The sequence below is a fragment of the Urocitellus parryii genome, chromosome 4, assembly GCF_045843805.1.
Source record: "Urocitellus parryii isolate mUroPar1 chromosome 4, mUroPar1.hap1, whole genome shotgun sequence".
Lineage (NCBI taxonomy): Eukaryota > Metazoa > Chordata > Mammalia > Rodentia > Sciuridae > Urocitellus > Urocitellus parryii.
Window position 1 is genome coordinate 210,160,610 of NC_135534.1, and position 13,565 is coordinate 210,174,174.

At 59.6% G+C, this 13,565-nt stretch overlaps 2 protein-coding genes across 3 annotated transcripts in view; both read right to left on the reverse strand.

The window, feature by feature from the left end:
• Window positions 1-1,688: 1,688 nt before the first annotated feature.
• Lhx3 (LIM homeobox 3) lies at window positions 1,689-9,411 on the reverse strand. Of its 2 annotated transcripts, none has more exons than XM_026395547.1 (6): window positions 9,324-9,411; window positions 5,063-5,234; window positions 3,766-3,968; window positions 2,995-3,146; window positions 2,643-2,811; window positions 1,689-2,116 (listed from the first exon to the last, which is right to left on the reverse strand). In XM_026395547.1, the coding sequence occupies exons 1-6, from the start codon at window positions 9,409-9,411 to the stop codon at window positions 1,689-1,691; spliced, it is 1,212 nt and encodes a 403-aa protein (XP_026251332.1). The 2 variants fall into 2 exon arrangements, with proteins under 2 accessions (XP_026251332.1, XP_026251331.1); XM_026395546.2 differs by lacking the exon at window positions 9,324-9,411 and adding an exon at window positions 7,489-7,582.
• A 1,094-nt stretch (window positions 9,412-10,505) lies between these two features.
• Window positions 10,506-13,565, reverse strand: part of Qsox2 (quiescin sulfhydryl oxidase 2) — a 29,201-nt gene continuing 26,141 nt past the window's right edge. The window contains exon 12 of the mRNA XM_026395512.2: window positions 10,506-13,101. Within this exon, the coding sequence (XP_026251297.2) occupies window positions 12,554-13,101 (548 nt within the window). The 3' untranslated portion in view covers window positions 10,506-12,553. The remainder of the gene's footprint in view (window positions 13,102-13,565) is intronic.

Consider the following 13,565-nt stretch of genomic DNA (forward strand, 5'->3'; position numbering starts at 1 on the left):
CAGGCGGCTCCTTCCCCCACCCAGGCGGGGGCTGAGAAGGGGGAGGGTCCAGAACCCTGCCCAGGTCTCCTCTCAGAGGAACCCTCACTTTGGGGTGAGGGAATGCATGTGCCTAGGCTTTCAACTCAGGTCTCCCCTTTAGGGAGCTCCATGGGGAGGAAGGCAGGACTCAGAGAGTGCCAATCACAGGCCTTGGGTCACATAGTGAGTTAGCAGGCCAGCTGGGATGGGAATCCAAGTTGGAGAGACCCCCATGGACTGGTACCTGGATCTTGATCAGCTAACACCAGCTCCCATCCCCCGCTCACATTACACTCCCCAACCCAGCTGCACCTCCCACCCTGTCCCTCTGTGGGACGGACAGACTCTTCCCTGCCTCCCTCCTGTGCTCAGGAGCTTGGCCAAGATCCAGAGCAAAAGGGAGCTCAGATCTAATCCAGGTGCCAGCCCAGGCAAGGAACAGCAGCCCCTGGGGTTCACCTCTCCCACTTTCAAAGGACTGCCTCTCCCCACCAGCAACCTCCTTGACCTGCACCGCCCTCAGCCTCACCGAGGCTACAGGCTGTCCAGCAAATGTAAATGACAAGTTTATTGAAGTCTTGGAAAGAGCCGATCACCAGAGAATAAATAAAAGTCACAGGACATTCACAGGACCAACAGGTATCGACACTCTGGTTTTCAGGAATGACTTTGACTTACACACAGCCAACCTTTGTGTGGGGCAACTGCAGGTGCCTCCCAGAATGTCGTTTTAAACATCTGATGGAGGAGGCCTGGTGGGCTCTGAGGACCCTGGCCCCAGCCTCCTCCAGTGGGGGACAATTTCCGTGTGTCCCCATCAGGCAAAGCCCCATCAGCATGGAAGGGCAGCTGTTTGGCAACAGGCAGGGCCTGGACACTTGGGGTCCTAGGGAAGTGTGCAGTGGGCAGCAGGGAGGATGAACAAATCTGGGCTTAAAGACTGACTGGGGAGCAGAAGTGGCCCCAGGGATCTCTGCAGCCTCCACAGTATTCAAGAACAGAAAGATCTGAGACCCTGGGGAGGGGTGCAGGGACTAGCGGAGAAGGTTGCTGGTAGCAGAGAGGTCCCCAGAGCCCTGAGGAGAGGAAGGTCCTTTCCAGGGTCTTGGTGGCCACAGAGGACACAGGCAGTGCCCCCACTCTGCACTCCCCACCTCCTGCCTGAACAGGCAAGGCAGATCCCTGACCTATAGTGGGTGCTACAGGGTCAACACTCAGAGACACGACACGCGGTGCCTGGGAAATGAAGGGCAGTTAATGTTATCTTGTGTGTTTAGGTTTTGAAAGCACTGTCCAGCCAAGGCTGTGCCGGTCTGGGTTGGGCAGAGGCCTGGCCTCGAAGAGAGGCAAGTGCTCCGTTCACTGGTCAACAAAGGGGGAGAAATCTGCTTATAAAACATAGCCCTGGAGCCACTGGCTTGTGGGTGGCCACCAGGCAGGTTGCCCCTGTAGAAGGAGCATTGTCCTGGGAATCCCTCTGCCCCCCAGGAGGGGCCAGAGGCGCAGGCATTGGGGGAGGCTCTGCAGACACTAGGCCTCCCTGGTTGCCCTCATCCTGCTTCCCTTGGAGGTCCTTGAATGGAGAGTGCAGCCCCCGAGCTGCCCATCCAGGGGCAGCGCCACCAAGACCCCTCTCCTCTGGTGCTGGGTGGAGCCGGGGGCCTTAGTCAGAACTGAGCATGGTCCACCTCATCCAGCCAGGAAGCAGGACTAGCAGGGAAGTCAGGGTAACCCCCGCTGCTCCCGGTGGACAGGTCAGAGCTGGGTCCGTTCCCTGCCAGCACCCTTATGGGAGGAGGGCCTCCTGGGGCTCCTGAGGGCACAAGGCCCAAGCTGGTATCTGGATACACCAAGCTGGAGAGGAGGGGCTGGGGGCCTGGGAGGCTCTGCGGGGCAGCCGGGGACGGGGGGATGCCATAGGGGCTGCTGGGGCGCAACTCTCGCAACTCTTGGTACTGCTCCGGGCCCGCCAGGCCTCCATGCTCCAGTGCAAAGCTGCCCAGGGCTCCTGAGGGCCGGCCCAAGGCAGGGGCAGGCTCTCCTAGGCTGCTGTACAGGCCATTGGCGGGGCCCATTTCAGCCATGGAGGGCTCATCTGCAATGGAAGCAGAGAGCCTGTCAGTCCTGTCCTTGAACCTTGGTTTCCCTCAATGCCCATCCTGGCCCAGGCAGGGGACAATACAAGAAAGAAGGAAGTGCAGAGAAAGAAGAAGTCAGGTCCTGCAGAAAAGGACTGAACTTATCCCCAACTCCAGAAAGCCTGGGCTTTTTATCACTCACCCTGAAAATGTGTTGCTTATTCTAAAAATCATGGCAGGGGCTGGGACCTCCCCACCACGAGGCAAGTGTCTGGCAGAAGCCCAGCTTAGGGACCAGTCAGGGAACAGGGGCTCTGACCAGCAGAGAAGAGCAGTGGTCCTGAGTGACCAACCAACAAGGCTTGGAATGGAGGGCCAAGGTCTAAACAAGCCAGTTTGGAAAGTAAGGCTGGATTCGGAACCAGGAAATTCACAACTCCAGGCTCCCTGCCACCAATGGAACCAAAGTTCTTGCTCAAGCTCCCAGCGACCCCATCAGCAAGTACTAGTCTGCAAGGGCATGCAGTGTCTACCCAGGCCTACCGGTGAAGGAGACCTCGGCGTCGCTGTCCTGCCCCTCCTGGATGCTGTCCTTGTCCGACTTGGAGCTGCCGCGGGAGCGCTTCATGTTGCGGAAATACTGGCCCCAGCGCTGCCGGCCTGCGTCCTTTTTTAGCCTCTTTTCCTTGGCCCGGCGGTTCTGGAACCAAACCTGGGGGATGGGGTGGTGAGTGGCCGCGGGGCGGCGGCGCTTTCAGTCTCTCCCCTCCACCCCACTTCCCTGCTTTAGGAAACAGCTCCCAAGTCGCAGCGCGGGGCTGCGGCGTGAGCGCCTGCGGGGTGGGTCTTCCTGCTCTCGGGCGCCAGGGGACACGGGTCGCTTGGAAGCGCTGACCTGCACGACACGCATGTCCAGGCCGGTCTCGGAAGAAAGCTGCTCGCGCACGTGGCGCGCGGGCTTGGGAGAGGTGTTGTAGGCGCTCTTCAGCGTCTCCAGCTGCTTGGCGGTGATGGTTGTGCGCGGCCGCTTGGCGGTGGCCTCGGCCTCTGCGGAGCGAGTGGTGAAGCCGGTGGGCCCCCTCTGGCCGCCCCCGCCGCGCCCACCCCTGACCGCCCAGACGTCACCAGAGGCCCCTGCTGGCAGGCCCAATCGCGGTAGCCCCAGGGACCCGACGGATTTCACGGACCTGGCGGGTGCCCAAGAGAGGGGATTACTGGTAGAGGGGGCTTCTGTGCCTAGTGGGCTCTTGATCCGAACCCCAAGCCCGATGCCACCACACACAGCAGTCTGAGAGGAGCCCAGTGGTCTCGTTCCCCTTTTTTCTGAGTGTGGGTAAGGCCAGGTCTTCATGGTCAAGGTGAACAAATGCAGACCAGGAATGACAGTTCACGTAACTCAGGTAACCTCCCTGCCCGCTAGAACGCAGAAGTCGCTAAACCCCAGGCCGGGATCAGCCAGCGGTGCCTTTAATTACCCCGGCCTCGCTCTTGGGCCTGCAGGTCATGGCGCCCTTACCTCCCCAGTCCCAAACCGCCTCAATAGAGAGCCCTGGGGGAGGTGCTGGAGGTGAGGATTCCCCCCAAGGCCCACCCCAGGGATTGGTAAGAAGGTGGGGCTTGCGCCCTGACGGCGCCAGCCCGGTGACCACCCTCCAGTCCCACTGACCTCGCTGCTTGGCTGTCTCGTAGTCCGCCTTGCACACCAGCCGGCTGTCTTCCATGAGGTAGAACTCGTCGCCTGTGGCCAGCTGCCGCTTGCACACCACGCAGGCGAAGCAGTGCAGGTGGTATACGAAGTCCTGGGCGCGGCGCACCACCTGCGTGGGTGGGATGCCCAGCTGGCACGCGGCGCACTTGGTCCCGAATCGCCTGCGGGGCACATAGGGCGCGGCTCAGCTCAGCGGTAGCACAGTAGCACCGCAGGCCGGCGCCTTCGCTGGGAACGGGTTGGGTGTGACAGCGAGCTAGAGCTGTGCCGACTGTCCTGGGCTTGGGTGTAGGAGGAAGCTCCTGGCCCAGTGCCTCCATCAGGCCAGCAACCTGGGTGGGCCACACGTACTGATGAGCAGGGGACCCCAACTTCCTCTGTAGGACCTCCAGGAGGAGAATCTGCTCTCTCGCTGGATGGGGAAGATTAATTTGGAGGGTCAGGACTCCAAGTGGGGCAGTTCCCTCAGACCCCAGAGGCCTAAGCTACCCGCCTCCCCCCCCCCCAATTAGGGACAGAACAAGCACAATTTAAAAGGGACTATAACAGTTCTACCAAATTATCTATATCTACATCAATCATCTATCCAAATGCTGGGAGTTGAACCCAAAGGGGTGCTCTACCACTGAGCTACACCCCCAGCCCTTTTATATTTTTTTCTTTTGAGACAGTGTTGCCTACAAGGAGGAACCCCTGCTAAGCCTCGCTGGGATTACAGGTGTGGGCCACTGTTCTTGGCTGTGTTTATCTTTTTAAACAACTGCTTCCATGATTCACAAAATGAGTTATTTGTGGGGGGTACTGGGGATTGAACCCAGGCAAATGGTCTACACCACGCTACATCCTCGGCTCTCTTAATTTTTTAATTATTACTAATTTTGAAACAGGATCCCACTAAGTTGCCCAGGCTAACCTCAAACTTGCAATTCTCCAGCCTCAGCCTCCTGAGTAGCTGGGAATACAGGTGGGTGCCACCACACCTGGCTAAAATAAATTACTCAAAAAAATATTTCCTGATGTTTCATCCAGGCCAAGCCACCCAGGGAACACCAGCTAGAACTTGGCAGGTTCCCAGGTATTCTGCCTGTAGTGACCGGAGGGGGCTGGGGGGCACCTGGAGATGCAGGCTGTGGGGTGGGAGACTTGGTTAGAGTGGAGGGTGGTGGGTTCCAGTGTGGCCGCACTTCTGGCCTCCTTTCTGTGGGGGCAGGTTGTGGGTGCCCTCCCGTCGCCTCCCACAGGCAGTAGCGCTTACTTGAAGAAGTCGTCCTTGCAGTAGACACTGTCCCCCCGACTAAAGCAGCGCTCGGCCAGCGGTGTGTGACAGTCACTGCACTTGAGGCACTTGCTGTGCCAGTGTCGGTCCAGAGCCTTCAGGATGAAGCGGTCCAGGATGTGCTGGTCACAGCCGGCACACAGGGGTATCTCTGTAGGCAGGGGAATGGCCCAGGTCACTGGCACCTCGCAGACCACAAGCCTCTTCACCAGTTGGAGCCAGCCTCCCATTCATTGGTCCCCAAGACCCGGACGATGCCTAGGGACCCCCTTCTCTGCACACCATTGCCCTGCTAGCTCAAGCAGTTTCTTGGCCCCCCAAGTGCAGGGACCCAACAGGCACCTCATCCCACAGCCTGACAGCAGCCAAAGAAACAGAAGTAAGCTTAGAAACCTGTCTGGGGGCAGGGTGGCCAAGTCACCCCGTGAGGTCGAGTACTGTCCATTTACAAGATATTCAAGAAGATGCATGTTGAGTTCAAATGAAAACTGTATCCCACGGCACTAGGTTCCATCTTTGGCACCACATAAGAATAAATAGTTATGTCTATTACAAATACACACACACACACACACACACACACACACAAAACCATACCCCAGGGGGATCTGCTCTAAAAAGTAGGACAGAAAATGGGAAAACTAGTCCTACTAACCCTGGAGGTGGGCACACAGGGGACGCAGGTCCTGGGACACATCGGGGCATGGGGCACATCCAACTGAGCGTTTCCATTACCTTACACAATAAGCATCATGACCTCAGGCTCTAGAGCTCCCAAACCTGTGTGGCTGCCCAGCCTCAGGTCCCCTGTTAGTCTCTGAACCCCTCTCCTCTTTGGACAGTCTCAGGAGTATTTGTGAGTAGATTGGCTAAGTGATGTGCTGCCCACAGGCTCAGGTGTGGTGGCAGAGTACCCAATGGGTGGCTGATTCTCCCCACCTAGTGCTGGCCAATGCCATCCCCCAGGAGCCTGGGGCCTCTAGGGCAATCAGGCTGGGGTGGGGGTCCGAGGGTGCCCTTCAAGAGCTGTGAGCCCAGGAGGAGTTATGAGGGGCTCTTCCTGGTGTTTGTGAGATGAGGACTTCTGGTAATTTAGAAAGGACAGCCATGAGAGTGGGGAGCGGCCAGCAGGAGCTGGCACCTACGCAGATGTGACCCACCTCACCAGCTCCCTGTCTATGGACAGGGCAGGGAGCAGGAGGGCCCCAGTGGCTGGGGATCAACTGAAACCCATCGTGGGAAGAGGACATCGCCAGGAGGTCCGCTCGACCTCCCTCCCGCATTGGCGGGAAACCCGCGACAGACGGGCGGACCGCGTCCGCGTCCCGCGTCTGGCAAAACCGCTGCCCTGGTCATCGAGCGGCAACGGCAGCCGCGAGGCCTGGGTCCTCACCGCCAGCAGTGAGCCTCAGGGAGCCGAGGACATCGGCTCGGCGCAGCGCGATTCAGCACCGCGGTCAGGACAGCGCCTCGTCTAAGCAGCCGCAAGAGCCCGCGTGGGACAAAAGCCAAACCCACATCCCCGGGCCCCGGCTAAGCCCCCGTGGAGCCCCCGAGACCTCGGCTTACGCTGCCTGGCGACTCGGCCCCGGCACGGTCTCCACCCCTGAGGCTGGCGGTCCGGAGCCTCGGCGCCCGTCCCAGGGCTGGCTCGGCCAGCGCTCCCTGCCCTCGAGCGCGCCCAGCCTTCCCGCCTCCTCTCCCTGCGCCTCCCACTCTTCTCCAGGCTCTTCGGCCAACCCCTCCCGGGAACCGTCGGAAAATAAATGAATGAGTAGGGGATGGAGCGACCTCGCAGCCTAGACCTAGCCCCCTTGGCCCGCTCCGTTCCTCCCACTCCCCCTCCCCAGCCTTCCCCACCCAGAGCTCTCGTCGGCCTGGAGCGTGCAGAGAGCAGCCTGGCTCGGAGAGCCTCAGCGCCGGCAGGAGACCGGGGCCCCAGAGAAGCCGGGCTTTTCCTTGCGTAGGGTCCTGACAAACGGCGGGCGGCTGAAGAGACCCAGATTAGAGAAATTACACCGTTCAGCTCGACCCTGGCTCCTGCCTGATTGCGCTCCCCTGGAAAGTCGGGTCTGGGCGAGGGTGGCCCTCTGGGGGACCCTCCTGCTCCGTGGTCACTGGGCGGGTAACAGCCCCTACACCGCTTACACTTCAGGGGCGGCTAAGGACTGCCAAGAGACCTCTTAGCCATTCCTGGACACCCGAGGGTACCCTGGACAGAGGACCACATGCCCGACAACAGCGCCAGGGGCCCTTCACACACCGCGGCTGTGATGCACTGGCTTGGTTGTGCCGGGGCCCTCGCACCCGCTCCGGCCCAGGTCCTTTGGCCTCCGAAGGCAAAGAAGTAAAAAGCCCGAAGACCTCCTGGTCTCCCTGATGCTGCCGCTCGACTGGACACCCACCTCGGCGCAGGTCAGCCCTCCGCGCGAGCAGCGCCAACAGCAGGTCGCCCCCCGCCGATTCCCGGGCCGGGTCCAGCTCCCCGCGAGTCTCCATGGCGCCCGCCGCCCGGCACCTCCGCTTTCTGACCCCGAACTTCCCCGGGGTCCGGGGAGGCCGCGGACGTAGTGGCCCCTAGCCGGCGTCCGAGCGACTCGCCGCGTTGCTGGGCGCTGCGCCGGCTGGCCGCCCCGGGGCCTCGAGCCTCCGGCGGTGCGGAGGGCGGAGCGGCCGGGGGGCGGGGCCGCGGCGCGGGGCGGGGCCGGGGGTCCCGGAGACTCGCCCCGGGCGATCACCGGCTCTGTGCGCCTGGCCCCGTACCTACGGTGCCTTCGCACCGCTCTGCGTTCTTGTCCCTAGAGCCGGGACGGCAGGGGAGGACCCGAGTCAAGGCTGCCCGCAGGCGCTGGCCCCTGCCTCGCAGCTGGACTCACTTGGGCGCTGGAAGGGCTGGGGGTTCTGGGAGAAGTTGGCAGGGAGGGAGCTAGGTTCTCCTGATGCTGAAATTCGGCCTCGAGATCTGAGCTGGGAGCCTTCGCGACAATGTCTGGTCCGCGGAAGCGCAACCGAAACCCAGAGAAGGTGAGCGTCGCCGCCAAAGGCCTCACAGTAAGAAGCTAGCCGAGACCCCAGACCTTCTACGCCCATCCCTGCAATTTCCCACTGGCGTGGGCACTGAAAGGAAGGCGATTCTTAGGAGAGAAGCAGGCCTCTGTCCTCCTCCTCCTGGAAACCCATCCAAGACCCTGGTTTAGGAGGGACTGAGCTGGAAAAGCTACAGGATGTCCCCTCGCTTCTCTGCCCCCAGCACTCTGGCTACCAAAGAACAGTCCCTGCACCCGATTTTCCAGAATCCTGCTCCCAATGCAAACAGGTGAGCCAACTGGAACCCATCCATCCTTTCGTGTACATCCCTTCCTCTGCTCAGAGGGCCCACAGTCCTAAGTCATCGACCAGGATTTTAGTCCTGTACGGTCACTCAGAGACAGAATACAGCATGGAGCCCTAGCAGCCAGCAGGATCCTGGATGGAAGCGCTGGGGAAGCAGTAGGTTGAACTAGTGGGTTGAACCTCCAGGTCCCTCTACCGGGGGTCAGATGGTGATACCCTCTCCACTCAGTCTTCTGAATTTCGAGCTCTAAGGGCACAGGACTGGAAGATGGGCATAAAAGAGCACAGCCCCTCCGTCCTAGCTCCAGCACACAGCATGCCTGGTTGTGAGCACAGGCTCACGGGCCACCAATCTCTTGCTTTGTACTACACCTGTTACTCCAGAAGGGTCAGCGCACACACACTTGTGTGGAGCCGAGTGGGTGCCTGGTGCACTGGGGTGAGGTCCGTTGAGTGTCAGCTGCTGCAGAGGCGGTCTGGCAAGGGCCATTTGTGACAGGACTGGGGAAGGGAAGGCCCCTTCTGCTGGGCATCTGGCCGGCCCCACCAACAATGCCTCCATTATTTCCAACGTCTGTGGCAATGGAATGGCCCTTGGAGAGGACGGTTGGGGTGGGACACCAAGACTGGGGTCCCCTACTGCAAGCCAGGGCTAAGAAGGGAAGTGAAGGGCTTCATTCTCTGGGGGACCTGGTGCCCCTCACTCTGTTCCATCACAGGCACCATTTGCAGGTCAAGCACCAGGCTCCCCGGGCCACCCTCGGCTTCCCTCCCAATCTGTTACCATTTCAAAGTGCCTCCCCTGTCTCCCTGGACTTTCCCTGCAGCCCTCCCTGCTGCACCCGCGGCCCGCGGCCCCTCCACCCGCCTCGGCCGCCCTAGTTGCTTCTCTCTCCGCAGCTCTTACCCTGCGTCCCGACAAAGGTGCAGAGGGCAGCAGCCGCCGGAACCCCTGGCCTTTCTCGGTCGCCTTCGAACTCCGCTTCCAGCAGCATCGCGGTAACGGGTCGGGTCTGAGTGGGCGTAGGCGGAGGGCTGGAGCTCCGCAGAACCTGGAGCGTCGCGGGGCAGACTCCAGCACTGGGCCCGCGCTGTCCGCGGTGCTGAAGGAGGCATCCGCGCGCCCCCAGCCCTTTTGGCGCCTGTCCCCCGCCCCTCCCCTGTCCCCGCCTCCGGCCCCCGCCCAGTCCGGCGCACGTCCCTAGCACGCTGGGTTTGCCGGGACTGGACCCGGTCCCGGCGGCCCTCGCCTTGGGCAGCCATGCCGTCTGGCTCCGCCCTGGCCGGGAGGCTCCTCTTTCGCAGCAAGCGGGTCGAGGTGCCGCCGGGCTGGAAACCTCTGAACCCTGCCCGCTGGACCCTCAACAACCTTCTGGAAAGCAGGGAGCACCCAGGCTGCGGGGGACTGGACCTGGAGCGGAGGCTCTCTCCTACAGACGTCAGAGGCCTTTCACTGCTGCTGCTGCCGCCCTCAAGGTACTGTCCCTTGCACCCAACATCCTTCTGGCCACTGCAGGATCACAGACAGAAACTTCCAACTCCAGACTGTGAGCTCCAAGACCAGGTACCGGAGCCCTGAAGGCATTCCCGGTGGAGAGGTCTGCTCAGCACACACTGCCCGAGGCCAGCAAGGCAGGGGCTGCCCAGGTCTCTCCGTGGGAGAGTCCTGGGAGAAGCTAGCCATGGGCAACCTGCAGGTCTCCGGCTTCACACTGCATTGAGTGTGTGGGGGGTGGCTATGGGGTGGGCTGGGTCCCCAGGGGCTTCCGCAAGCAGGAGTGCCCGTGAACACGCTGAAATAGTGTCATCTGTATGTCTCAGGGTGCTGCTCTTAGCTGCTGCATCTGGTTCTGCTCTAAGCAGGTCATCTAAACTCCACTTTCCAGCGCTCTTTTCCATCTGACTCCCGGCTCTCTTCCAAAAAGTGTCTTTGATTCAATACAAGCAATCCTAGAAATCCAGAGTCGAGTCCAGAGGAGTGTAGATGGGAGCCCAGGTCCATTCTGTTCCCATTCCAGAACCTCACATTTCAAAAGAACTGTCACGGCTTCTCAAATGTCAGATTTCTTTATTCTTAAAATGTGCACATTATAATTTTTACTTAAATACAAAATGTCCACTTCCCTTGCAGGTAAGAAATTTCACTGACATTTCCATGTCAAATGGCTCCTTTTTAAACAAAATCTTTCCATTAAAAATAAATAAACATTTAAATTACGGAACTGTTATATTCATTAGTCTCAATACCTCTTAAAATACTTAAACTTTATAAAACCACCTCACACCTTGTGGCACCCTCAGAGCTGGCACCCAGGGGTGGGGCTGTTCTTTCCCTCCTCCAGGACACCCTTCGGGGCGCCTCAGTGACAAGCGCGTCCCCAGACATTGGTGGCCTTGCCCTGTAATAGGAGGGAAGCTGGAAACAAGCCCTGACTAAAGCAGCTCTGCCAAGGCCAGATGAGCAGCGCACACTCCATGTTCCCGGGGAGATGCCTCGCACCCCCGCTGGAGCTGTGGGTAGACTTGCCTGGTTTTCAAACAAAGAGATATGACGTCTTCAATAACCAGGTACACACCAGCCGTGAAGGCAAGCTCCCGGCTTTTTAAGCAGAGGATTCTAGGGGCTAAAAAGCATCATGAAGAAACCTCACGGCAGAGGAGTGGAGCAGGAGATGGAAGCTGCCAACAGCCCACCCCCGCGGTCCTGCTGGCCTTAGGCAGCTGCCTGCGGCTCCCCTACCCATCCTCTGGTCATCCTAGCACTCCAGGGCTGGACTAGCCACAGCCCAGGGAGGCAGCTGTCCATTTCCCTTAAGTGGCAGCAGTGACAGCAAGGTCATAGGGTCTTAAACGACATCCACGTGACCAAATGTCTTCAGGACACACTTGAGCATCAAATACAAAACAGCAAAGTAGAAAAGGTATTTACAGGCATCTGGGTCACGCACGGGCACAGAGATGGACACACCAGAGGATGAGTCCACCATATCCAATGAAAGCTCGTGGGACAAACCAATGGCCAGGGACTCTCCATGAACGTCCCAAAGCATGTATCAGTTTGCTCCCTTTAAGTCTTCAGAGGCTGATTCACCACTAAGTGTTTTGGGTTTAATAATGTGTTTAAATTGCTAAATAGTAAAAAAAAAAAAAAAAAAAAAAAAAAAAAAAATCATTCCTGAGGCCTGGGAGACCAGTGCCCCTAAGAACCTTGTCCACAGCTTCAGGTCAGAGAGGCCTGTCCTACAGGGCCCATGGCCAGGGGCCTCTGCCTTCCTCACTGGGCCTGTCCCTGGCCTCCGTGGTGCCTCATGTAGGGCTGGAAAAGGACCAGAGTAGACAAAGGGCTCCTACAGAGGTCATCCAAAGACCATGCCCCCAAGAGCAGACGGGTCCTCCATTCCCCTCCTGTAGACCTAGTCTTCAAACCCACCACTGGGCCCAGAGCTCCCCCAGGACAGCCAGATTGGGATGACCCTCACTTACATCTCTTTATCATCAGAAAAGCCACCCAACAAAAAGGCACTGCCACCACCCTGTCCCTCCCAAGCCCCAGGCTTACTCCCCAGGACCCTGAGTCATTTCTGAGATACAGCTCTCCCCTGGCCGGGTTCCTTGAGTCTCCACATCTGAATGGATCACCCTGCAGGGCACAGGACTGACTAGACCCTTCCTTCTCTGCTCCCGAGTTCCCTGAGCTCCCACACAACTGTTCTTTTGCTTAAGTGGGGACAATCAGGTGGCCAAAAAGGAGATCCCACATCACTGGAGCACCATGTCTACTCTGAGGGCTGCAGGGTACACTGTGTGGGGAAGGTTCCTCCAGCGAGGCTTCTGCCAACACAGAAGCAAGGCCCTGTAGAGCTGTCGCCTGCGATCACTGCGGGGCACAGGACAGCTGGGGCTGCTCCTCTTGTTCCTTGACCTCAATGAGGTCACCGAGTCTTCCTGCAACAAGGGCTGCGGGAGGCATGGACAGGGTTCAGACGTGAGCATGCCCACAAGACCCCCCAGTCTCCACAGGCCTGTGAGGGGACCCAGGTGTTGAGCCCCGATCATAAACAAGAAAGCTGCAGGTGGCACAGGGGGCAGGGCTTCCAAGGGCTTCCCGTGTGCTGCCAGCACTGCCTCGGGAGCACCCTACACAGCTGGGTGGTGAAGCCGGACTTTCCATCGCTTGGACCTCACTCTGAAGAAGAAGTACATCACCATCAGGAACAGAGAGGAGGCCACATACAGCAGCACGCAGAGGCTCATGTCCAGGCTGGAGAAGCCAACCCCAAGAAAGGGTGCGGCGGCCTCAGCCTCCTGGAGGGCCCCAGGCCCCCGGGGACTCTGGAGCCTCAGGTCCAGCCTGTGCTGCACATCCTGGGGAAGGTCAGCTCTGGGGCCCAGCATGCCAGGCGGACGAAGACTCTTGGCATCTTGGTCTCTGCGGAACTTCTCTGGGGGAGTCAGTGCTTGGCCCTCCACCTCGCCCCTGCCCAGGGCTCTTCCCTCACTGGAATCTCCCTGGTCTGCAGAGTACGTGTCTATGAGGTTGCTGCTGCTATAGTACTGCTTCAGGAACACCAGCACCTGGCCCTCGATCCAGCTGTCCAGGCCCTTAATTTCCTCGTGGCAGGCTGGGCAGAGGTCTGGGGTAGGCCATGGGACCTTTGGAAACTTGGGATCTTCACTCAGGTGGCCTAGGAGAAAAGGAAGGGGAGAATCACTGCAGACAGGCCTTGGCCATGGATGCTGGGCCTGTGCAGGTGGCAGGCCACAGGGCTCTGCTGCCCCCGCGGTCCTTCTAGGCAGGCAGCAGCTCTTGCTCCCTCTGGTGGGCCCCACGCCTGCACACCAAGGAAGAACCCTGCACACCTGGCCCACCTGCCGTTGCCTGACCAAGCCCTGAGGCAATCCACCAGCTCTGCTCTGCCAGAAGGACCCAAAGGCCCCACCTCCTACCTTCCAGGAGGCCCAAGAGGCCCAACACCCCACTGAACACCGCCCACTCCGGCTGCCAGGGGTATTGCCCACCTCGTGGTCCTTTGAGAGACAGGTCCTGGGATACCCCTTTTCTATACATGGCAGGACGCCGCACAGCACCCTCCTCTACTGTGGTGCTGCTCAGCTGCAACTGGCTTCCTGCTCCTGAACACAAACCTAC